Raw genomic sequence first — 26,890 nt, forward strand, 5'->3', positions numbered from 1 at the left:
GAGAGAGAGAGAGAGAGAGAGAGAGAGAGAGAGAGAGAGAGAGAGAGCGCAAGCGTGAGCACACAGGAATTTGAGAAGGAGAGAGAGAGAGGAGAAAGAGAGACAGACAACCAATAAATGAAGTAGTGATAGTACCATTACTGTGTTACAGCTAACTCCCAGGTATGCAGGGACATTATGACTATGATAATCTTCCTGAATGCCACTGACATGTGTAGAGGCAATGGGTACTTGGTACTTCCAAATAACTCAAGAACTAAGTACATGGGGTGCTAGGAATGTAGCATATGCCAGGCTCTGGGTGTGACTCCTACAGTGACCAAGCAAGTATGGTAGTACATTAATGGCTGAGGATCATAGGTTTTATGAGAGTCTGTTAGAACTCTGTTTTTTTTCTGGGAAGAGGAACTTTCAAAATAAGTCAAGTATGTGGAAAATAAATATAAGGAAAGACATCACAACGGACTGCAGAACATCTGTGTTAATTAATATGTATTAATTTTCTTGGCAGTAAAACAAAGAACCAACTTTTCTCCCAGGTGTCTAAGCACTTAAGGAAAGCAACACTACTTTGGTACAAGGAAGCTATCCTGTTTCATCTCCATACAGAGGCACTTGGCATTCCAAGAAAATATTCACGAGGCAGAGGAAAAAGACATCCAAAAATTTTATAGGCTTGTTTCTACAGTGCCAACAAGTCACACCAAGGTTCCTGCATGTTAGGGAAATGTGCTGTTTATTCCATTGTTGAGTGACACACTGACGTACACAGTGACACACACACACACACTGCAGCTTTATTTCAAATTTAAGCCCTACACATTCCATCACTCGGTTATAAAAAAGGAACTAAATACAGATATATTTAAAGGATACATATGAACTGGATCTCAGTAAAGCAGGTTTGAAAGTCCTATGTATTCCTCCCTGTTATTCTTCCTTGCAGGAATGTTACTAAGTAGGACTAAGATAGAAAGCTAAATTCCCAGTGATTAAGACCTGGAGTCTAGATCCTCACTACACAGAGCAGAGCTGTCTGCTGAGTGAATCTGTTAAGGTGGGGTAGCATCAGAAAGCATCTCAAGGTTCGCAAAGACATTCAAAACCACGTCTAATTCTTTGACTTCTATTTTAAACAGCTCAGTTTCCAAACTTCTGTGAACTTGAAGGACTATTAAACCTTCACTGGGTTTATTGAAGATCATGCTTCAAGTCCATAGCACGGAGTTGTTTCCCTTTGGTCTTGGGACTTCATACCCGGGTCTACACTTCCGCTCAGCCATGAAGCTCAGTTCAAAACCTACCACAGAAAGGTCACTTAACACTAACTGTGGTGGTAAATTTTTATGGACATTTTCCCTAACACATTTTATGCTCTGATGACTCCACCCCCAAGTGTGAATATGGGAAGTGGAAGGCAGGCCAGCCACTGACCTATAAAGTTGTTAATCAAAGGCTGTCAGGCCCAGCAGAGGCCAGGAAGGGACATGTCCCTTCTCCTGGGCTCATCCACAGAAACTGGTTCGTCTCTTCTGCAGCAGCTGAAGCTAGACGCTGGAGCTACACTGGACAAAATTTGCTGCAAAGCCAGAGGCAACACACTGAAAGTAATAATCTATTCTGATTAGCGTTTGGGGAGATCCTTGGCCTGGAGCGCATGCGTTGATTCAATTTTTCCAGGAGAAGCCATCCGGCCTCTCAGATGGTGCTGCAGACTGTGCAGGAAGGAAGAGCCCCCACACTGGAGCAGAGGCCAGCTCCAAGAGCTCCCAAGGTGCTGATCTGGGCACTGCTTTGAGGCAGGAAGGAGCCGGCCACGTAAGCCAATTGGAACTTCGGGTGACATGTTCCTAGCTTGGAGACAGGCCGTGGACATGGCTTATTTTTAACATCTTGGACTGAAAAAGTACTTAATGCCCTCAACCAGACCAAAAAAATAAAAAGAGAGAAAGAAAAAAAAAATCACCCATCTGTCCCTCAGGAATCATCTGATTCTATTACAAGATTAGATTCCCCGAATTTGTTTAATGGTGGTGCCATGTCCACCGCTGACTGGAGTGGATTCCCTCACATAAGACGAACTGGATTCTCTCTCCTTGAGATTGAGATTTCTGCATGGGTGTAGACCAAGGTAAAGAGCAAGGGTAGTGGGTCAGGCAAGTTGTATACAATGCTAGAGTCACCCAGAAAGAAAGGGGGGAGGGGCGGGGACAGACACTATGACAACGACAGGACCAGGGACCAGAGGTAGCCTCAACTGCTTTTGATCTTACTTGTGTCCCTCCCCTCACCCATTCATACACCCCCATACAGGTCTGTGATTCCTTGTTCCTTGTAGGGAGGGAGCTAATACCCAGTATAGAGGTGGGTACTTGTGACAGCACTCCCACATAAGGACTGGTTTAGAGAAAGGTGTTTATCTCAGGAGTCTACACAGCAAATCTTACAGCAAATCCTGCTGGAGTCGGAGGAGTCTTTAAATCCATGATATCAAGGTATCAAGAGTAGTAATCTCAAAAAAGTTTTTAAAAGCTTTTCTCAATTGTGTTAAAAGGAGTGGTAACTGCTAAATTTCCAATTTTATTATTTATTTATTAGTTTAAAGTTTGGTTTTCTTTTTGTTGTTGTTTTAGCTCTCTCTGGCCTAGAACTCACTTTGTAGCCCAGGCTGGCCTTCAACCCATAGAGATCCACCTGTCTCTGCCTCCCAAGTGCTGAGAGCAAAGGTATGTGCCTCCACACCCAGCAAGGTTTTGTTTTCTTAACATCACTCAACAATGCTTTAATCAGTCCATGGACCAGGCAGTGGTGGAGCACGCCTTTAATCTCAGCACTCAGGAGTCAGGGCCAGCCTGGTCTAAAGAGGGAGTTCCAGGGCAGCTAGGGCTACACAGAGAAGCTCTGCCAAAAAAAACCCAAACCAAACAACAACAACAACAAAAAACAAGCATCACCTCTCACCTCTCCTCACCCAAGGGTCCGTGAAACTCTCCAACAGCTTCCTTGTCTAACTGAAGAATTGAAATCTAGAAAGGTGAATGACTGTCAACTCAGACTTGGGCCTCCATGATTAACTCCCTCCTGGCTCCCTCCTCACTGCCATGTTTCCCAGAACAAAAAAAAAGCCATTAGCAGGGCAGAGCCAGGCCTGTTAGTGCAGGCCTAAAATCCCAGCCATTTGGGAGGCCAAGGCAAAAGGGTTACATACTGAAGGCTTGTCTGAGCTGCACAGCAGTAAATTAGCTCAAAGTCAGCCAGGGCAACTTTGAGATCTTATCTCAAAATAAAAAGCAAGATGAAGCTGGGCATGGTGGCACATGCCCAGCACTGAGGAGGCAGAGGCAGGTAGCTCTCTAAGTTGGAAGTCAGCCTGGTCAACATAGTGAGTTCCAGGACAGCCAGGAGGATGATATAGAATTTATGTTTTAAAAAGGTAAACGAGGGTTGAAGTTTGATGGTAAAATTGCTTGCATGAGGCCCAAGGTTTAATCCTCAGTCTGTCTGTCTGCCTCCCTGTCTGTCTCTCTCTCTTCTCAGAACAGGCTAAGAACCTACAGACACTAAGGTCCCTAAAAGTAAATAAGTAACAATATCTACTAATAAGAATCCATAACCAGAGTTAATACTTGGCCAAATTGGAAGGCCAAATCCCCTAGAGTGCTTCTAGGGCAGCTTGGGAAAACAGGCTGAGGCTCCAGGTGCTCAGGTTTCTAGAAGGCTTTTTCATCCTAGAGAACAGAAACCCACACAGCACAGGTGGCATAGCTGATCGATACAGCAAAAGTGGCAGTCATCTAAGGCAGTCCCTATAAGGAGCAAGGGGCAGAACAGGGTCATGTGGGATACTGAAGAAAATGAAATGTTTTCCCAAATCATCCACAGAAAGAATCTCAAGAATGCTAAAATCTCTCTACTGAGAACTCTAAAACAGACAGAGACGGAAGCATTCAAGTAAGTGTAAAAGGCCAGAAACCTTTCCGGGGCTATTTGATATGGTGTGGCTGGGACCACCCAGCTGCCTACAGTAAAAACAAGATGGAAGCTCCTGAGGGAAGTCCACAAAGAAAAACCAAGAAGGATGCTGGGGAAGACACGTGAGGTAAGTCTGAGGAATTTCAGAAGCATAGCCTGGATGACCTGGAGCTATCTGTGTAATTGCTTTAACCTGTTTACTGGTGCAAGACTGCACTCAGGATGACTTGGCTCAAGGCAAGTTATGTGAACCACCCCTACCTGATAAGTACCCAAGATACCAATGCAATAGGAGTAGATACGTTACCTATTATTTGGAAACTGAGTTTGGAATGAAAGACAGGGTTTAGACTCCATTGCTGGTAGTGGCTGAGCAGTCAAGTCTTTAGGAAACTCCTTCAAGAGAGCAAGGAGCACACAGCCTAAGGGCCCTGCGTAATATCCTTTGGATACAGACTAATCTGGTACACCAGGTGTTTGGTGGCTGACTGCTGCAAATGTCTTCTCTTTACACATGAGAACGTGGAGCTGGCTATAATCACATAAAGCAATATAGAAAGCAAAAAATTCTTCTGTCCATCAAGACACTGAAGTTCTGGGTCTGGAACTCAAGGTATCTACCCACCTCTGCTGCCGAGCCAGGCTCAGCCACATGTTTAACTGAGGGACTTCAGTTTCCTCTTTTGTGAAGTTAAGACTAACATCATTCCACAGATCGGTTTTGTACTCACAATCCTCCTGCCTCAGCCTCCTAAGGAGTGGGATTACAGGTGTGCCCCCCATACACAAAGACAGCATTCTGTAAAGAACTCATTTAGTCCCTACCAAACAGGTACCGATCAAGTACTGGCTAGGACTTACAGGCATAGTTTAGAAGTCTCCCATCCAACACACTTAATAAAAAGGCCCGGAAGTTCTGAGAGAAAAATGTAAACAACTACCCTTTGCCAGGCAGAGGCGGGCTCCATGGGAGTGAAAGATAACTATTTATGCACACTCCTCCTGCAGTACCAGTTTCTGGCAGTTTGCTTTTGCTGCATGAATCAGGGTGCATAAGATGCTAACCTTATAAAAGAGTCTAAGAGCATGGTTTCTCCCCCTCTCCCTCTTTCTGTGCCCGCATGCGTGTGTGTGTGTGTGTGTGTGTGTGTGTGTGTGTGTGTGTGTGTGCGTGCACTTGGCACTCAAGCCTGATGACTTGAGTCTCATCCCTGGGATCCACAGATTAGAAACAAAGGATTGACTTCCCCCTAAGTGTCCTCTAACCTCCACATGTATGTCCTGCACCTTCTCCCACATGTCCCTCCCACAATAAAATGCATTAAAGATAAAAGTTAACGTACTAGTGGCTCGAATGCTCATCTTTCTTTATAACAGTAAGAAAAGTCAATCTGTCCATTAATTAAGAAGCTTACACGCATGGGTCTGAAACAATCGGCCTTTGTCGATACCAGCCCTGGTGAGCTCACCAGTTGAGAGTGGGAGGATTTCATGTGCCTCTCTGCAGAAACTTGGTCCTAATAAAAATCATGCCCACATTGCCACCTCGGCTGAGTATGCGGCCATCCCTCCAGCCTAATCCAAGGGGACATCCTTTAGCCTAAGTGTGTTATTTGTGGCATCATGAAGAGCTTCCTTCCAAAGGTTCAAAGCTCCAGTCTTCATCTGGGTACTCTTCCAATCTGGAAACACACTGAAAATGCCAGGCTGCTGGTTTGAGCCATGTTTCGTTACTTTGTTGGTCTTGCTTGCTTGCTCACTTATATTGTCCTGTTTTTGTTTTTGTCTCCGTTAACAAATTCTGGACATCAACTCAATCCCCTATTCCTCACACATGCACTTGTTCTTTGAATTCTTTCTTCTCAAAGAAGTTGGGGTGAGCTGAAGCTTTTCAGGGACCCAAGTTTGGTGGCCTCTCTTCATATGGAATAAAATTCTGTATGTCTCCAGGTCTGTGAAGTTACTTGGTATTCTAGAAGGCGTGGACATTATGTCCCTTTGAGTTAAACTGAATTGTATTTCCTATCCATATCCCAGTAACATCTTTTAAGAAATGTAAACTGCGTCGGGCGGTGGTGGCGCACGCCTTTAATCCTAGCACTTGGGAGGCAGAGGCAGGCAGATTTCTGAGTTCGAGAGTTTGAGGCTAGCCTGGTCTACAGAGTGAGTTCCAGGACAGCCAGGGCTACACAGAGAAACCCTGTCTCGAACCCCCCCCCCCCCAAAAAAAAAAAAGAAGAAAAGAAAAAAAGAAATGTAGATTGAGAGCTGGAGAAATGGCTCAGCAGTTAAGACCACAGGCTGCTCTTGCAGACGACCTGGGCTCAATTCCCAGCGCATACATGACAGCTCACAGCCAGATGTAACTCCATCTGTAACTCCAGTTCAGAGGATCTAATACCCTCTCTTCTGGCCTCCTTAGCACTAATAAGTACAAGCACAGTCATATATACAAATATACATATGAAACTTTAAAAAATAATTTAATCTATTTTTAAAAAAGAAATGTAAATTGTGTGTGTGTGTGTGTCTCCTTCGCTCATATGTTTGTGATATGACCAGATAATCTCTCTTCACAGATGTGGACAAGATGCTTATCTAAAAGTGATTAGTTCAGAAACACATAGTGATACTATGTTTTTATAAAATGAAGGATATTCTAAAGAAAAATTGACAAACTAATGTCACAGTGCCCTAGTGGGAAAAGCTAGACATTTTCCCATGTCTTTAATGTTCCTAATTTCTAATTGGGGGTATACAACAGTTATGCAGCCAGCCAGCACTTGAGAAGAGGGCAGGGAACATAGACTGGATAAATCACACTGAATCCTGAGACTTTCCTGGGACTGCTGGGACCAGGGGCTAGCTTTCTTCCTCGCTGCCATATGAGCTATGGCAGTAGGGCCTAAAACTGTTACAGCAACCCACTCATCGAAGTACCACAGAGAAATGGTCCAGGGGTCTTTGGTGGCCTGCAATCCTCCAGGTCAAGCTGCCTACCATTCTTCTAATGTTTCGGGTGCTCTAGCCAATGAGCTACCTTTTTGGATGATCCAGTACTGTATGAACTTCTTATATCTTGGAACCATATGCATCCTACCACATTACATCCAAAGTCTGCCTCTATTGCTTTTTTGTCTGTGTGGCAAGTCACCAAAGTAGACGTTTGGTGTGTCAGTTTCCCTACCTATAACACAGAGATGAGTAAGTGGAAGATGTGACTATTTGGTACCAACTAGGCACATAGTAGGTGTAGCTTATGGGCTAGCTGTTGAGTGATGGCTGGCAAGGTTTTATTCTGCTTTTGTAAGAAGTATCTACCATGCCACTAGTTAACTCGTGTGGTGGGAGCATGGGGACATTTGCCTATAATTAGTTGTAAGAACTATTTATGGTGAAAATTTTAAAGTTTTGTAAAAGTACCTAAAGTGACAGCCACGTACACCAACCATCTTTAAAAGAATAGTATCTTTAAAAACCAAAAAAAACCAAGCTGGCCATGATGGCACACATCTGTAATCCCAGCACTTGGAAGCCTGAGATGGGGAGATGTCAAAATCCAGAACAAGGTTCAAAGGAATTCTGAAGGCTACTGCATAGGTACACAGGTATGTTCTGTCCTCATCCTGCTAATGGTATCCTTCCATGTGAAGGAATGTGTATCTGAGGATGGGAAAGCATCTCCCTGAAAGTGTAATAAAGTGTCTTTTACTATACCTGAATTATACTCAATAAAATTGTTTTTTGTTTGCTTGTTTAAAATTTTAAATTTAGAGACCAGAACACATTCCTCTAATTGAGGACCAACAAAATGAATTTGGCCAGTGCAAAAATTAGCTCAGAGTTCAACTCTCCCTAGCATTCATTCCCTGGTCAGATCATCCTCGACTCTGGGCTTCTACAGTACAGTACAAATATCTCAGCTGTCGCTTGGAATACTTTGAGAAACATCTTCTCTCAGACAAAAGGCTATTGACTGCAAGTTCCTGGAGGTAAACTTCTGGGGTTCTATGTCTTTGGGAACCCCAAGCTTATCGTGTTCACAAGCAACAGGAGGGCCTTATACTCTTAAGGTAATTAGCTCAGGTCTTTCAACACAGCTGTGGGGAAGAATCCTACTCAGCATGAATGGCTTTTGTCTTACTATCATATCTGAACATCTCGAGGGTGATCTATTTCTTTGTTAAAGCTGGGCTCAAACTTGTATGCAAGACAACCAAACAGAATAATAGACACAAGGTATTTTTCTCTTTTCCATAGTCAAAAAAGAGAAATGTATTGTATCAATCCATATGTATATATATCTTATTAGGTTACCTAGGCTGGATCAAACTCCGGGGGGGGGGGGGCCCCAATGAGTCCTCCAAACCTCAGCCTTCTGATAAGCTAGAACTGTAGCTTTGTGCCACTATTTCCAGCCAGTTATGCTTTTATTTTTTTCCAGGACTTCATACATACCAGACTACTACTCTACCACTGAGCTACATTCCCAGCCTTTTTATAAGGGAAATCGTCCATACAAATACACCAAAAAGGGAAGGAATGATACGACACAATTACCATTCAACTGAAGAATTAAATACATGAAGAATCAAAACCCTCTGAATATCCCCTTCCCACTTCTGTTGGTTTTTGAGACAGGATCTCACTATGTAGCCCTGGCTGGTCTAGAACTACCTACGTAGACCAGGTTGCCCTCAAGCTCTCAGAGATTCTTCCCCCAAGTGCTGAGATTTAACAAATGCACTACCACATCCAGCTACATACCCCTGGACTGTATGCCCCAGTTATGGCTCACATACACCCCTGGCAACCACAAATTTTGGTAGTGGTCAGTCCCCTGAATATATATGTATTGTTTTATATACACATATAAATAAAACTTAACACAAACAGTGTCGCAGCAAATAATCTTTCAGTTTGCTTCTTGGATCCACATCATATTTTGCAAAACTGACTTAGACTAAATACATAGGAGGTAGGCCCTCCAAACAATTGAATGGGTCTGTCCAGGAAGGATGAAGTGGGGTGGTGTAAGAATTCATCACTATACTCAGAACAGGGTATAATTTTATTGTTTGTTTTTTTTGAGGCAAGGTTTCTCTGTGTAGCCCTGGCTGTCCTGGAACTCTCTCTATAGAACAGGCTAGCCTCGACCTCAGCAATCCCCCTGCCTCTGCCTCCCAAGTGCTGGGATTAAAGGTGTGCACCACCACCCCCAGCTTGGGGTACAATTTAAAACTTACTCATTGTTTATCTCCATGGTCGCCAACCACAGATAAAGAGGGAAACCACTGTATATTACTAATCAGAGCTGGGTGGCTAGCAGTCACGATGCATCAGAGATGTGGTTCTCTCCCTGGGTCCAGCCCTCGATCAGGTCTGAGCAGGTCAGGAGAAATGCTTAGCACCAGTGTGCTCGTGGTTACTTTCCACACCACTCATCTGCTCATTTCCCCCTTTACTACAAGCAGGGAGGCCTCATGCTGAGCAGAGGCAAGCTGGCTGGGACTTTATAACACTGTTTTGGGTTTATTTATGGTTACCTTCCATTTACTTAGTGATGTTGCTTTTCCATTATGATAGTGACACAAAGTCTCCTTTTCAATTACATCTGTTGTAAAAGTGAGCCAACAGCAGGGGGAAATAAAATTAAGTGAGGATGAAATGGAAACAGCCATAGGATGTAAAAGTAGGAGAGGGGAGGCGGCTCCTTTACAGACCGCCTGAGTTCAGGAGATGCAGGCCTCATCCAGTTCAGAGAAGGGGGTCCTAGTGACCATAGAGATAGACCTGGGAATAAGAAGAGCTAGCCTGAGCCCATGCTAAACATGCTGATGCTATTGATATATTGACCTGCCGGAGCTGGAGAAACAAAAGCCATTGTGCCCCATCATATGGAAAAAGAGCCTTTGACTGACTCATTCCTTCCTGTGCTTCAACAGGAGATCTGCCTTCCTCGCTCAAGAACCTTCACCAACTCTACCTTTGGGAAAGGGGCTGGATGTTCCCTGGACACGGAAAAGAAAATGACGATTATTATGTTGTCCGGTCGTCTAATCTATCCATGGAATCAGCAGGAAGGAGAAAGCTAGACCCACACAGATCTCTTCAGCCTGGTAGCCGGTAGACTGGTGCAGATTCAGACAACTGAGGACCCTGCTGTCCCAGACCCACCCCTGTATTAGAAACCACAGAATTCATTATGGCAGCCTCCTATGCTCATCCTAATCCAGCAACCTGGATCTGCAGGGTAGTTCCAAAGCATTACTGTAAAAATACTATAATAAGCCTCATAATATAAGGTTGGACAGTGTTGGAGTTAAGGCCATACCTAGGACAGTGAAAATGTTGGCAGGTGGTGCAGTCAGCCCTACAATGTCCCAGATGTCAAAGGCCTGGATTAAAGGGAGAGAAAATGATACCCAGAGCCAAGTCAAGGACAGCTAGTCTTGGAGGCTGGATGGAAACAGCTGGCTTGCTTTGCTACTTTGGTCCACATGAAAGCATGCAAGGCAGTCAGCATAGCCTCACGGTCGGTCACATGGATTGATGTTGGAAACACCTTCTTGTCTTTCTAGCCCCCTAAATCTGCTCATCCTTTCCACTAAATCCTGAAAAGACAGCAGGAGCTGCACCCGGGACATTAGCAGAAAGAATTTGGTTTTGCAACATAAAGTGAAAGCAGTGCTACAGAGATGGATAGAGTCAGCTATCATTTCCTGAGCACTTGCTAGGAGGCAACAAGAGCTTTCCTACCCCATAATTCTGTGAGGGAGAATATAGGGTGTGTGTGTGGGGGAGGGTTGTCCCTCCTTTGTAGCCCAGGCTGGCTTTGAATTTACCTGCCTCAGGCTCTCAAAAATGCTACCTCCCTCCACACCCCCCTTTGGGTAGAGTCTCTCTACATTGCCCAAGCTGGTTTCAAACTCTTATGCTCAAAGCCTCAGAAGCATCTGGGATTACAAATCACCATGCCTGTCTAGAGAGCAGGAGAGAAATAGCTTCCTGTGGCCAGTCAGAGCCAACAAAAGGTCGTTAGCATATTACAATACTTTCAAAAGCCGTCTCTTACACAGACAAGGAAAAACCGAAAATGCAAGAAATGAGAGGGGCAGATGGCTCAGTCAGTAAAAGTGATTGCCTCTAAAATACAGAAATCCCTGCACCCATATAAAAAGCTGTCCTACCTGTTCCCATAATACACATAGATACGTATATACAGCATAAAGGGGAATAAATAAAACTTTTAAGAGAAGAAGGTTGTGAGAGAGCTTTAGCAGATAAAGTGTTTGCCCATGCAAACCTGGCAACCCAAATTCAATCTCTAAGACCAAACTGTAGAAGAGAACCAATTCCCACAAGTTGTCCTCCAACATCTACCAAAGTGAAGTGGCAATGCATGTCTGCTTCCCTGCCCCAATCAAGCGCGCGCGCGCACACACACACACACACACACACACACACACGACAAATACATCTTTTTAAGAAAAAAAAAAAATCAAAGAAAGCTGGCGAGATGCCTGAGCAACCAAAGATGCCCACTGCCAAGCCAGAAGATGACTCAGATTCCATCTCTGCAACCCACATGGCAGAAAAAACAAAACCACTCCCCCAGAGTCATCCTCTGACCTCTACACATGAGGTGTCACACACACACACACACACACACACACACACACACACACACACACACATGATTTAAATTTGAAAAAAATGTGTGTGGGGGGAACATTGCAAGAGACTAAAAGAATGAATTAATGAAAGAAAAGAAGAGCAAAGGAGCCAGCAGGGGGTTAAAAAGATTTAAAAAAGAAAATGATTGTCCAAACTGTGGTGGTTTGAATGAGAATGTCCACCAAAGCCTCATATATTTGAATGCTCGGTTCCCAGTAGGTGGAACTGTTTGGGAAGGATTAGGAGGTGTGGCTTGGGGTGGGCTTTGAGATTTTAAAAGCTATACCATTCTCAGCTCTTGACCTCCTACACACAGATAAGGTATTAAATTTCCTCTACTCTTCCTTGACCATGCCTACCCGCCTGCTGCCACGATCCTCACCATGAGGATCACGAACTCTAACCTCCTATAAACTGCCTTGGTCACAGTGTCCCATCAACAGAAAAGCAACTAAAATACAAACTGACAAGAAAAGTATAAGCTGTCAAGAGTACTTGTCATTGCCAGGAGTGGTGGCTCCTGCCTGTTATCTCTGTTATCTATAAGTTTTGAGCCTGCCGAGGGTACAGTGTGAGATGTTGTCTTTAAAAAAAAAAAAAAAAAAAAAAAGCATCAGCTTTTAATCCCAGAATTTGGAAGGCAGTCGCAGACACATCTCTGAGTTCGAGGCCAGCCTGGTCTACACAGTGAGTTCTAGGACAGCCAGAGCTACATAGTTAGACCCTGTCTCAAAAAAAAAAAAAAAAAAAAGAAAAAAAAAAAACAAAGAACAATAAATAAAGGAAAAGAAAAAGAAAAAAATGTCATCGTGCTTTCTGTCCTTAAAACAAGATTGCCCAGAAGGCCAGCAAATGCCACTAAAATGGTACCTACCCAACAGTTAATCAAAAACCCAGGTGACCTCTTCTCTTGATAACAGTCTCAGTCTCTCAGATTTGAGCAATTGACCAATTCCAAAACACCTCAGTCCTTCCTTGATAATGAGATTACTTCTTCCTCTAGCCTGAGGTGACTCTCGCCAGTGGGGGAAGGGTACAAGAAGATGGGGGATGGGTGTGATTTACATGATATTTATGGTCCTCCAGGACCAGAGTGCTGTTTGGGAGTGCTGTGACAGGTCAAAATACTTCCTATTAGAAAACTCCAGAAACCTGGCCGCAAGACTGGCAAGGAAGTGGCAGGGTCATTCTGACCTATAGTCCTAAGCACTTGGAAAGTGACTATATCAGAAGTGGCTTTCATTCCATCTCCTTTGCCTCACAGGAAGCAGAAATGGGATATTCTGTGGGTCTGGTTCCTGCGTAAGAGCATGAAGCCTTCAGGACAGCATGGGACAGTCTCTGCAAGTCCCTAGGAGGGCAAGGGGAACCAACCAGGCTGTCTAACTCCATCCTGCCAGAGGACTTCTGAAACACATTTTAAACTGTGGGTGTAGCTGAGCAACTAAGAACTAAGCTGAGTCTCTACTGGGCAGCTAAACATGAGACAAAAATTTCAACAGTTACCAAACATAATAACTGTTATTAACAGACCCAGGCAGTCCCAATAAAAGTTGGTCCTAAAAGCTTTTAAGACACAGGAAGCAGCTGGAACACCCCTACTCCATGGTTGACCAAAACATATTCCTGAACCAAGAGAGACTTCCAAACCATAATGAGAGGCAAGTCAGCCTTCCAATGTTACTGCCGGTCCAAGCACAGTTAAAGCTCAAAGGTGAATCTTGTTACAAACACCAGTGTGAGCAATGACTGCACAAGAAAATTCCAGTCCACAGTCTCATTCCTGAGAAAATGGATCTCTCTTTTCTCCCTTACAACCCAAAGGACACTCAATTGCTGAAAGGAAACAAAATAATTCACCCAAGTTCTTTACAGGTAAGAGCTATGCTTTTTTCCTCTTCTTGATTTTTTTCAAAATAAATAATTACAAATGTAAATTTAAAAGTTATACTTATTTATGTAACATTCCTGTGTGTGTGTGTGTTTATGTGTGTGTGCATGCATCATGTCAGATACGTGGAAGAAGAAAGAAAACAATTTGCAGGAGTTCTTTCTCCTTCCAACATGTGGATCCCAGGAATTGAACTCTGGTCTTCAGGCTTGGTGGCAAGCACTTTAACCCCCTAAGCCACCTCACCAGGCTTACAAATATGACTTTTTATTCAAAATTAAGCTTGAGGCTAAAGGATGGCTCAGTGGTTAAGAATACTGGTTGTTCTTCCAGGGGGCCCAGATTCAATTCCCAGCACCCACATGGGAGCTCACAACTATCTGTAATGCCAGTTTCAGGAGATCTGACGTCTACACAGAGATATACATACAGGCAAAACACCAAAATAAAACACATAAAATAAACATAAATTTTAAAAAAGATTAAAATCTTAAAAATAACAGCCAGCCACATCCCCACTAGCCAGCTGGGTGTGCCTCAGTTTCCTTACCTGTTAAAGACATTATAACAATAATTGTCTTTCCAAGTTGTAATGAGGTTTCCTTTATCTATTGTTGGAAAGCCTTTATAACATGGCCTGGTTCTTAGCAGATACTCAATATACACACTACTTCTCATGAAATTGTTACTATGATTACAGGATCTGCTCCTCAGTGGCTTACTAGTGAGTTCATTGTCCAAGCTTCACTTGAGAAACCTTGCTTTCTACCAGCTGATTGTTAACTGTCAGTGTGCTGAGAGGGTGAACATGAAGGGCTGAATTAAGTTTAACATCACAGTTCCAAAAATTGGGTGTTTTGCTGGGACACTGGGTATCCCAGATCACACTATACAACACTTCCCACTTTAGCAACAAGATGCAAAAACCAAACAAACAAAAACACACAGTGCAAGCAAATCAATGCACTGGGCTTATTATTCAACCCATTGTGCTAGAGACTGTTTATTTATTCAGCAAGTTATTTCTTAAGTGCCAAGCTCAGAGGTAAGACACATCCCTGGTCTTGGAACAGTTACGATCCACAGCAGGGGATGTGAGATCCACAGCAGTCAGATGTGAGAGAGGGATATGGGTCCTAAGGACAGGGCACAGGCAGGCCTCTATCCAGTGAAGTAACTACCCTGTAATATCAAAGAAAACACACAAAGGGGACCCAGAGAGGATTATAGTAAGAGGAAGCAGAATGCTAGACCCTTCTAGTAACAATCTCCCTGTCCCAGAGGCATCCCATCCCCAAGTGCCAGTTACCCTCCTTCAGCTGCTATGAGGACAATGACAAGCCACCCACACATGCTTCCAAGCCAGGATCTAACTAGCTCCTGTATTTGGGACACTTCTGAGTCCTGCTTCTAGATGATCTGACGCATCCCCGATCTTCCACTATGCTCTGCCTCTTTCTGAAGGAGTTTTGTGAAGAGAAGCCAGAGATCTGCTTGGTTAAGGGAACTACCAGGTCACGGAGACCTGCATAAAAACAAGGTGTGCTGGTCTCTCAGAAGTTTGAGGTCATCCTTGGTTACATATCAAGTATAAGGCCAGCCTGGAATACCGTGCTTCAAAAAAAAAAAATCTTTTAAGTTTTGGTCCCTAAGGTCCCCAAGGAGCCATGTCTGTCCCCATTTCTAGCTGCCTTATAACCAATAATAACTCTTCTACTTATTCTCAGACTTGAGAGAATGTCTGACAGACTGTGGGATGCCAAATCATTCTTGATTCTTTTGAATCTGTTAAGGCCCTCCAGGAACAGGCAAAGAACTTGGAATGATTCATACAAGAACTGTGGTACCAGCATGATAAAAAGCAAACTGTTTCCCTGAGGAATGGCTTGCAGAGGGCAGAGAGAAATATGATTTTAGCCACTTGAGACCTTTCCTACCTCGACCTGTAAGGGAGGTCTGACTGTCCCTCAGTCACACTCAGCACGAGGTGGAAACAAAACACCATTTCTTCTTTGTGGAAGGAAAGCCAACTGCTTGCAGGTTTTTTTTTTCATCTTAAAAATCTCAATTTATGTGTCACAGCAAATTTACATAGCCCCTGCCACAAATCCCCACCCGTTTCCCTATATAGTGAGGGTGCCAACATTCCAAGCAAAGTTCCAAATAATTTCAACCTCATTGGTTGCCTTTCTATCAGAGAGGAAATTCCAGAAAAGTTGGCTGGCACAGCGAAATCCTTATGAAAATACCCAGTAAGGTGACCGGCCCATTTAGTCAAAAGAGCTTCAAATCTCCATGAGAAAGGGAATTCATGCCAGCATAAAGGGCCTTCAGAGACAGAGAACAGGAGTGCGGTGTAAAAATCCAGACCTTTCAACAAGCCAGCCCTGAACTACTCAGGAGGCTGAGTCCTGAATGGGCCTTCAGACCAGCTTCTCTGGGGGTGGAGAAGGCCACGGGCAACACAAGCTCCGCTTCAAGCACACAGCTTCCTTCCTGCTGGTGGCCTGCCTGAGGCCAGCTGAACAATGAACAGAAAGCCACTTGGTGGAACGGCAGGCAAGATATGCCAGAGCCAAACAAATAAAAGACCACTGCCAGACCTGTGCAGAGAGGAACGCCGCTGCACTCCCCAGAAAACACCTTCCCCTGGTTAATGTTTAAAGGCAGCAGAAGAAAGGGATGTAGGTGAGGTCACTTCTGACACAGCACAGCTGGGCCAATGTCCACCAATGCTCTGCTGACACAGCCAGCTCTTGACACATCCCCCACCTCAGTCCACACTAGCTTTATGGCAGGCACTGTGAGTTCTCTGGATGCAGGACAGAAGCCATGAGGAATTCCTAGGAAGCCTCCTTCCTCACCTCTGGCTTCCAGGCCTCACAACACAAGGCCCCAAACAGATGCCTCAAAGTAAACAAGCTTTTGCTGTTCCCCACTGGGAACCAAAGGCAAAGCATTCACAGAAATATCTAAAGACATGGCGGAAAGCACTGTCCACACACAATCAATGTTCCTTGGTGTTGGGGTAGGTAAGGCGAATGGGCACAAGGGTGGGTCAGGAAATGTCTTTCTCTCTCTTCCTCCAATAATAGAGATTGAACCTAGGGCCTCACACATTCTGGTATTCTATCACTGATCTCTATCCTCATGGACACCCCACCAACCACGCTTTTGTCCTACTTCATGCTGAGACAGGATCCCACTACTTGTGTTGTACAAACTGGCCGTGAATCTGTGATGTTTTGACTCAGCCTCCTGAGCAGCTAAAGCTTGTGTCAGCAAGGCTAGCTTGTAGCAGAAAACCTTACTGTTGCATTAATGAAGCACAAACGAGTAAAGTCTGAAGCAAAACAAAACAAAAAAAGCAAACACCACCAACACCTAATCAAGGACAAAGTCTCTCTCATAACCTCTTTCTACAATAGACCTATTTTACTTGGCTGTGTACAGTCTGCTGACAAGAAAATACTTCAGTCTCACAGGTCAGGCTAACCTTTTGACACTCCAACAGGATGAAATAGTCATTCACAAAGTTCATACTACAAAACCATAGAATTGAATTACGATCCCCACCGCCACCCCAAAGAAGAAAGGAAAACAATTCGTACAAAATGTTTTAATTAAGTTTACAGTTTTGCACTGGGCCACATTCATAGCTATGCTGGGGGACAAGTGGCTTCTGGTCAGACATAAATTACAGACAGGCACAGCCTGCATCATACCTGCCTTATAAAGAGAAGTGGGTTTCAGCCTTAGTTTTCTTACCCATAAAATGCAAAGGTACAACACTCAGAAGGTGGAGACAGGAGGATCACAAGTTTGAGAACAGTCTGCACTGTAAAGTGAGAGCCTATCTCAAAAATAAAATAAAGCATTACAGGGTTTGCAATAAGGACTAGAAGAGATAAGAATTGCACAGACCAAGGCTTAGCAGACTGAAGGCATGAAAACATTAGATGTTATAGTAGAGACCAAGGGGGCACAGCTCAGCATTGAGCACAGCGAAGGCAGGAAGGAGGCAGAGTTGATTCCAAGAACAGACAAGTAAGCAGAACCATACTGCTGTCCCTGCCAAGGTTTCTACCTGAACTGCTCGGAAAAATCAGGTTCTGGTGGTGGGGGAGGAGAAGCAGTCAGCCACCATGAGTACAATGCAGCTTCGTCACCAGGGCCGACTAGGTCAAGGGCCAAGCTATGTTCTTGCTTACAGTACAGAAGAATGTGGCCAAGCACATTCTAGAGGATGGGAACTGTAGGAAAGAGGATGAATGGCAGCAAAGGTTCTGCGGTAAACTTTGCCACTACATAATAGGCAAAACAAAAGTCTTATCCAATTAACTTTATAACAGTCTGTAGAAGCGATACAACAATGATCACTTATCAAAGAAAAGCACTAAAGGCAAATGCTAGAAGGTTCCTGGGCAAAGGCTACTCACTGCTCATTGGCACATTCACTCAGCAACTAGTTACAAGAATAACGTAAAAGCTGATTAGAATGCCACGCATGACAACTGTAATCGTTATTCAAGTAGGGGTGGAGCCCATTTAGGTTGAAATGGCTCATTCCACCAGGCTTAAAGGCAGGGTTATAACTCAGACTCAGCTTCTTAGAATGATAAAAGAGTAAAGTCAAACATAAAGTAATAAAATAGGGACTGGGGTAGACGAAGACAGAAAGACAGAAAGAAAAGCCCCAAGACACTATGGATATAGCATGGTGGTAGAGCACTTGTTTAGTATACAAAAGGCCCTGTGTTCCAGATTGGAAAGAAGAGGTGAGACTATCTGCAATTTCAAGGCTAGCCTAGGCTACATTCGACTCCTAACAAACAAAAAATAATATTAATAATGAACATATCAACATCATTGTGCTAGTGTGTGTATATATGTTTGTGTGTGTATGTGTGAATGGCAGGGTCTCATGTAGCCCAGAGTAAGTTCAGATTTGCCATGTAGCTGAAGATGACCTCAAATTTCTGACCATCTTGCCTCTACTTACCAAGTCCTGGAATTACAGGTGTGTGCCACCATGAGAGGTTCGCTCATTTCTGGGGTTCAAATTGCAGGCTCTGCACATCCTAGGCAAGAAGTCTTCCAATTGAGCTCCAGTCTAACCAGATATAATCACTCTCCGCCACTATTCTATAGGGACTGCTTAGTATTTTCCTTCATTTTTCAGATAGAAAAGCCAAGGCTTAGAAAAATTAAAGCAACACTAGGGCTGTTATGGGGCAGAGTGAGAGCATCACAATCCAAGCAGTCTAGCTCTGGGTCCATGCCTGATCCTAGGACATGCTGGTCCTATATATACAGAAAGTAAGATGCCTAGAATCCCTGGCCATGGCCCTAAAAGCTTGGGTTTGAACACTTACTTCCCCAAAGTGCAAGGCAGCCTCACTCAGCAGCCCACTTCATGATGCCTGCTCACGGGGCAGAAACTGGACCTGTGTGTCAGGGAGTGCCTAAAGACATACTTGGCTCCAAATAAAAGCCCTCTTTTCCCACAGACCCTCCAAGAACGCAAGCAGCCGCTCACTGGCATGCTGGCTCCACCACTGCTGGAGCTCAGCAGAGGCCCAGCCACCATCTGGAAGTGATTTGGCCCAGAGATTCCTGAACGGGGTGGGAGGTTGGAATGACAGGCGCCTGGAGCTCCTGTCCAGCTCAGAAACAAAGCTGGTGTGAATGGGTCCTGGGGGCAGCCAGAACATAGCAGGGTCACCCCCTTCCAAGAAGCAGACACCCTGTAGGCAGCTCCCCACTCTATTTTAGCAAGTAGGATCAACATTAGCCAGCTGAACTGGCCTCCCAGAGTGGTGCTTGGAGCTTCAGTTCAGTGTGTAAAAAACCCTTCCAGCCCAACTTGAGATAATCTCACAGTACCCTGTCTAGTTAACAAACACTCACAGAGCACTTACTATGTACCCTGAACTATTCTAGCCACTTACAAAATTAGTTTTTTTTTTAATTGTATGAATGTTTTGCCTGCATACATATGTGTGTGCCTTGTGCCTATGGAGTTCAGAAGAGGACAGAATATTCCCTGGAACTGGATTTAAAGATGGTTATGAAGCATCATGTGGGTGCTGAGAACTGAACTCAGGTCCTCTGCAAGAGCAGTAAGTGCTCTTAACTACTGAGCCAGCTCTCCAGCCCCTGTTACAACCACTTTTAGAAATATTAACTTGTTTTACTACAAGCAAAAGATGTAAAATTATCTTTGTAACAACATTTTAAGGTGGTATTTATTATTTCTATTTCAGCAATTAGACAATAGACTTGTAGAAAATTTTAAATAATTACTTTGTGGCAAGGGAGAATTGACAGACCCCTTTCCCTTAACATACCTCACACTAATGTGCTGCTGTCTTGTTGCAAATGGCCCTGAACCTTTCGATTCTAATAAAGCATGAGGTTTCGCTACATAAGTATTCTCTGCGGCTCCTAGATTGCATGCTCCAAAAGAACACAGTGGCTTCTGCTAGCTACTTCATAAGGAACCACAAATGGGAACTGCACATCAGATTAGTGATGAGGAGACAAAAGGAAGGAGCCTCTGAATGGCATGGTGACCCACCCAGGGACTCAAAGTCTTGGGAACTCAAACTAACAATCCCTAGGCTGACCCTGTGCAGGTAGTTAAGTAAACATCAGGGTCGGCTGCATCTTGTAAAAAGGGGAAGAAAATTCCTTTTCTAGAGGACCAAACCATAATATATTATCCAAATTTCTAGCAGCCTCAATTGTCATTCTTGGGCTTGGAGACTTCTTTTCTTTCCAAAGTAAGCTGGGCTGCCCAAAAGTCAGAAAGATTTGTAGAGAAAACAAGTAAATAAAACTGCCAACTCCTGACAAAAAAACCTGTAACTAAGCATGCTGATTCTCTCTGTGAACTCTTCAAGACATTAGAAACTAAGGACAACTTTCAATGCTGGGATAGCGCCTAGGGTGGGACCAACTTCTGATAAACCACAAATGTGAGCAATAAATAGCCATGGCTGTCTTCCAGAAGTCATTGGCAGATATGTCACTGTCCTCTGGCAGCTGCTGACCATCTCGTGTCTCATGGCCGGGCTTACAGACATGATCCTAAAGGTTCTCACAATGTAAACTGTTGGGCGTTAGCCAAGAGCATGCAGCAACACTCTGAATTCATCCAATAATCTTCCTCGGTTTATGGAGTAAAACATGAGTCCTCAGAGAACAAGAACGCTCAATAAAATGCCACCAATGGAAACAGCAGCTATTCCTCAACAGAATCAACCATAAGACGAAACACCTCCTGACAGTACAACATTTAATTCCAGGAGGCGTCATCACAGCCCAGAGGATTAATCTTGCCACTCATCAAAGACCCCCATGATCCCTACCTATTGCATCTGAGGCTAAGGGTCAAACTGTGGGTATCCAGCTATCACTTCAACACCCTGGAACTGCAAAGTGTAAGTAAGCTACAACAACCTTTTTATGCAGGGAAGGGAGGTTGTATTGTATTCGTCTCTGACACTAGGAAGAAATCCACTCGAAGTTCAAATTCAATAGCTTGGCAAGCATGCATTCTGGGCTCAGTGCTTCCTAGCCCCATCGCCTCCAGAAATTCGTTCATTTCTGTTCCCTGTCGTTTTAAGTAGGAACACTAATACTAACAGCAATAACACTGACAACAACAACTGCTTTCTAAGTAACATGTGGCAGCCTAGGACAAAAGCCATCATCCCCTGCCTGACCCACTAGGGGACTGTTAGAGAAGATCATTATCTGAAGGACATTAATTGCTATCAACTGATTATCCTGGATAATCAGTGGGATAATCAGTGGGAACAGTCAACAGAACACACAGTGGGTGGCCCTAATAAAAAGTGCCATGGTGAGCACAGGACAACGCAAGTGAACAGTGAATAACTGAACTGAGGTCCATGCCAGAGGACATTTTTGGGGCCGGTCATTATCTACGACATCTATCCCTAGGACTAGGCAAGATGCCTTTGGCTCTATCTCCTCCTTCAGCAGTCTGGGCCCCTGGCAAGATGGTCAGGTCTCCAGAGGCTGGAAAACCTGTTTGCTAAGAGATCTTTCTGGAAAGCAACTAGGGAGGAGTTGTATATGGTCACACCCTCTAATCTAGGAATGTACCACTCTGAGGAATACGATCCAAGAAATATTGGGACAAATCAAACAGTACAATTTGTGATGGTGTACTGAAACAAGCTGGCCATGGGTAACAGACCCCCACCTATCAGATGAATGGAAGGTAACTGTGAGATGTTAGACAATGGGAGCTCAGGCCTCAGCAGGTTCAAGAGTGGAAATCATGAGGACCAATTAGAAAACTGTGAGGGACCACCAGACAAGGCCAGAATGAGACCCACAAGCTTGGAGCCCGGCTAGGGGCCACGCTGGGAGCAGCTGCCCACGAGTAAACAGCGAGTAAATTAGGAAGGCTTTGATTTTCTGGTGTATGGTTTCGTTTCTTTTCTTTTCTTTTCTTTTTTTTTAAGCGATTCTGTCATGTTTAACTCCTGGTTTAATTTAATTTTCTTTGTTGAGTTAATGAAATACATATAGCATTTAAAACAAAGAATGGATGCAAGCAAATCCAGCTCGGCCAGGCAGGCCTTGAAAATCATTCTTTATTGGAAAGGAGAGTTCCTGTAGAATGCTGAGGGATGATTCCCCCCACCCCCGACCCCACGCCCCAGGAATATGACGCACCCCAGGCAGCTTCCTCCACTGAGAAACCACCCCTGGGAGGTAAACCTTGCTGGGAGGCAGGCTGGTAGTTGTAGAGGCCTGGACCCAGGAAGTAGTGAGCTCATCTATCTTCCAGCACAGGTGTGGGGAAAGTCCAGGGTGAGGCCCGGAGGAGATTCAGTCCAGAGGGAACCCCTTTCCACTAGAGAAAGTCCCAGAAGCCACACCCACCTTCCTTCCTTTCTGTCACTGAAGTCACTATAATGGCCTTGCTTCCTCAGGAAGAAACCCCAGCCCTAAGTAATCCCGTCCACGGACACACGTCCTCTGCATACGTAATACTCTACGCACCCACTGTGTACAAAAAAAAATCTTTCATAAATACATGCTATATGTGCACACACGAATGCCTAAAGGGGCAAACAAGTGAGCCCGGGCACATACACAACCCCACTGTCCGTCACAAAACACATCCTCAAGTGCCCTGTTTTCTCTTTAGAAGCCTGAACTACTCCAGACCTTAATTCTCTCACCCAAGACAGTAGGAAAGAAGCAAGACTCAAACTCCCTCTCAGGAAGACCCAGGGAAAGGGGGTAGGGCACTGCTTTACTTCTCAGTTTGACCACACTTGAGGTGACCCTGGGCAAGGTAACCCTCTTCTGTAAAATGGGCCTAAGGACATCTCAGCCCACCGGACATTAAGTATTGCGAAACTTAGAGGGCCACACAGCCAGTGCTAGTCAAGACACATTATTATCAACCACTAAATTATCTCAACCTGAAGGAACCCACCAGCGGTGAGCCAGAGCTAGGAAGTGAGGACATTCCCCTGTGACGCCCCTTCCAACCTCAGGGCCCACACCCATTCCGGCCTTAGAAGGGGAGGGGAGGGTCCCAGGTCCTCGTCTCCACCTAGGTGGAAAGATCCCAATCAAAAGAGCGGTCGCTTCCCAGGTTTCCACGCCCAGACTCAGAGCCAACGCCCTTTCAGCTCCGGCGGGTCACTCTGGTCTGGGCGCACCTGGCGAGCGTGAAGTAGGGATTTGGTACTTGAATCCAGGACTTGCCATTAGGGTCAGCAGACGATTTCCCCAGCAATCCCAGGGGGTCCCGCAAATCAAACCTCCAGGTGTGACTGGAGGGTCTTAGTGCTTAACCCACCCCAACACTGCAGCAGCACCGCCAGGAGCAAGCACCGTGTCGAGCAATCACGGAAGGTCCCAGCCCACAGATGGCACCGCAGAAAAGGCCTATGTTCCTAGGTCCTCATCCCAGGGCCATCTCCCTCTCCCTCACACCCGGGAAGCGATGCGCGGTGGGGCGCGCTGCCGGATACCCCAATTACTGCAAACTTAGGGCCTGGCCACAACACTCACCAATGGACACGAGCTTAATGCTTTCGTGGTCTAGGAACTCCAGAGCCACAGACACATTCTCCAGCTTCATCTGTCGGAAGGTGGGCCGCTGATGGTACTTGTGGTGCATGCGCTTCTGGCTGAGCACCTCGAGCAGTGCGATGAGCCGCAGCCCGTCGCTCAGATCGGTCTGCAGGTTCCCGATGCGTTTGTTCACACACTTGAGGTGCTCGTTGCACCAGCGCGTGAACGTGTTCTGCTGAATCTTCTTCCACGGCGCGTCCTCCGCCAGGTCTTTCTCGGTCACCGGCATCCTGGAGGCAGAGAGCGAACAGAGGCAACGAGCTGCAGGGACTGAGATGAAAAGCCCCAAGGGCCCGCGGGGAAGGGGAACTGAGGCAAGTGGGAAGGGGGCTCGAAAGCGCTGCTACGCTAGCCGCAACAGGAGCTAGACTGTCTTCGTCCGTCCCCGGGCGCGCAAGTAGCCTGGCCTGGCGCCTGCGCGCTACGCCGCCCCGCCCCCGAGGCTCCGCCCCGTTCCTACCCTATAGAAGCGAACTCCTTAGCTGCGCTCGCCCTCTGCGGCCCAAAGGCGGGGTTGCTTACTAAATCTCACCAACCTGATGTACTGGCCAGGTAGAAGAGAGTAACTTGGGAAAGAAAGGCCCAGAACAAGGGCAGAACAAGGAGGCAGGGCACTAGACTAGAATGAATGGTCGTGTCGAGAGGGAATATGCTACCCATCTATAGGTTCAATGAGAAGCAGGGACTTTTCTCAGAGTCTGCATGGCAACGGTAAATTAGACACATTGATTTGTGTATGTCGAGGAACTCAGCCTTAAAGTCCAATATCACACATGTCTGAGTAGCAGTAGTGAAAATGAACTGGTTTCTATGGATATTAGTAGTCTTTTGCTGATGTAACAAATTATCAAAACTTGGTGCCAAGAATCCCACAAATTTCTTACCTGCATCTCAGTAAGTTAGATGTCCCGTCTGAGGTTCATTGGTCCTATGTATTTCTTGCTGAAACTTCTGGGAAAGAATTTCTTCCTTTGCCTTTCCAGATTCTAGAAGCTGTGTGCATGCTTTGGCTTATGACGCCTTTTTTTTCTTTTTTAAATCTTCAAAGCCTGTAAAACGAAGCACAAAAATATTTCTCACCCTGTCATCTCCTTAGTTCTCCATAGTCAGGTCTTTCTAGAACTCTCTTGAAGACCCTGTTGACTGTATTAGGCAAGCTGATTAGTCCAGAAGATCTTGTTATGTTTTATTTTATGACTATGATGGCCAGGAAAGGGCTTGATAAATGGCTCCTGGCACCTACTGTCCCGTGTCCCTCTTCTCTTCCCTTTGCCTGGCGATTCAGTTCCTTTCTCTCCACACCCCAAGCCCGGCAGCTCTCAGCTCAGCTTACTTATCTCCTCCATGAAGCCACCCTGTTCCCCCAGTGTGGGAGAGTATATGGAAACCTAAGGCCTTGAAGAAATTAAAGATACATGTCTGACATTAGATCAGATCTATACTGGTCTGCATATCCAACCAATAGGTCCAGAGCCATCTCAGCCACAGCTGTATCTGTGTACCTGGTGTAGGGTTGATTGCTATATGAGATCTAGAAAACAGATGAGTGGGTGGGTGGACGGATGGATGAGCATGCAGACCGAGGGGGGCAGCCTTCATCCTGTCTGCAGAATCACTGGGGTGTGGGGGCATCCACAATGTGTGACCTAGAGCCTGACATTTCAGGCCTGAAGAATCTACATCCTGTCCCTGCCCTGGGTGGGGTGTTTGCTCTACTCATTTCCACAAAGCAATTAACTGCAAACATGTCAATCCAAGGATATTGATACTAGAAGGCTAAACAGCCCTTCCCTGCCTTACAAGGAAGAGTAAGACGCTCTTGCTACTCACCTATGCTGGCTTCAGGCCCCTAGCTCCTAGTGTCTGCTTACTGTTCCAGCTTTTATATTTTCCTTTGGTATAGAAGAAATAATAATAATGCTAGGCGAACACCTAACACTTTATCTTAGTGACTTAGTTTTCTGTGAGTTCTTAGACACCCTGGAAGTGAACCTGTATCCTTAATTTCATTTTCGTTTGTCATCTTCCTTTTCCATAACATCAGATCTAATTTCCTCTCAATATTGAACTCCTGATAGTGAATGTGGTGGGGCCTTTGCTCTGCAGAACTTAGCTTACTTACCCATTCCTCCTGGAGTGAAAATCATCTGTCTACAGGGTGTCACCAGACCATAAAACCGTACAGTTGAATATAGAAGGAAATGGCAAAGCTGCTGGTCCTGTATAAATAAAGGTTACATATGTGTATATAATTACCTGTCAGTGCATAAAATACCTCTGGGATGATTCATAAGCAAATAGTAATGTTGGAGACAGAGCAGGAGAGGCATTTTCTTATCTGTATTTTAAAGCACAGTGCAGTCATGTGCAACCCCCTCTCAAAAAACAGGGTCTCATGTAGCTCAAGTGAGTCTCGACCTCTTTATGTAGCCAAGATGGCCTTGAACTCTTGATTCTCCTGTTTCCATCTCCAATGTGCTAAGAGTACGAGCATGCATATCACGCTGGCCTTAAGATTTTTAAAGGTCAAGTAAATTAATATTTGTAAATTTTGGATTTCAAGTTGGAGGTAGAATCCAGTGACAGAAGTCCTGTGCAAGCGTTGCTTTTCAGTGGAAAATGCAGGAAAGCATCCTCCTTACTCTGTGGTCAAAGTCAGCCTCACCTGTGAATGGGGGACAAGGGGATGCCACAGACCTCCCCTCCACAGGATATGGTGAGAGGGGCACTTCATCTTTGGATCGTCGTTTAAAACACATTAGCCCTTACTGCCTTTAATCTCAAAGAGGGAGAAGATTGAGAGTTTGAGTCTAGCATTGGCTAGCCTTAGCTACATAGCAAGACTCTGTCTCAAAAACAGTAACAATACTCTCAACACACACACATTCACTCACACCTGCTACTAGGTAGGTAGATAAGTTGGTAAAGTGCCTGTTGTATAAGTGTGAAGATTGCTAGAACCATGAAAAAAGGCCAAGTAACCCTAATGCTTGGGAAGTGGAGACGTGTAGATCCCTGAGGGGCTTGCTGGCCCACCAGCCTAACCTATTTGGTGAGTTCCAGCAGCCAGTGGAAGACTCTAATCAAAATCAACAAAAAAAAAAACACAAAAAAAGATGGATGGCTTCTTATGAACAATACACAAGGTTGATCTCTTATGTGATCTATGTGTACAACATGCAAGCTGGTACATATGCCCCTATAGGAAAAGGAGAA

The 26,890-nt window shown here is 45.0% G+C and overlaps 1 protein-coding gene across 3 annotated transcripts in view; it reads right to left on the bottom strand.

The window, feature by feature from the left end:
* The window catches only part of Flnb (filamin B), a 131,099-nt gene extending 107,032 nt beyond the window's left edge, over positions 1 to 24,067 (bottom strand). For all 3 annotated transcript variants that reach the window (XM_028786042.1, XM_028786041.1, XM_028786040.1), the window contains exon 1: positions 23,612 to 24,067. In XM_028786042.1, the coding sequence (XP_028641875.1) occupies positions 23,612 to 23,903 (292 nt within the window). In that variant the 5' untranslated portion in view covers positions 23,904 to 24,067. The remainder of the gene's footprint in view (positions 1 to 23,611) is intronic.
* Positions 24,068 to 26,890: the final 2,823 nt, after the last annotated feature.

The sequence above is a fragment of the Grammomys surdaster genome, unplaced genomic scaffold (assembly GCF_004785775.1).
Source record: "Grammomys surdaster isolate TR1022 unplaced genomic scaffold, NIH_TR_1.0 125428, whole genome shotgun sequence".
Taxonomy (NCBI): domain Eukaryota; kingdom Metazoa; phylum Chordata; class Mammalia; order Rodentia; family Muridae; genus Grammomys; species Grammomys surdaster.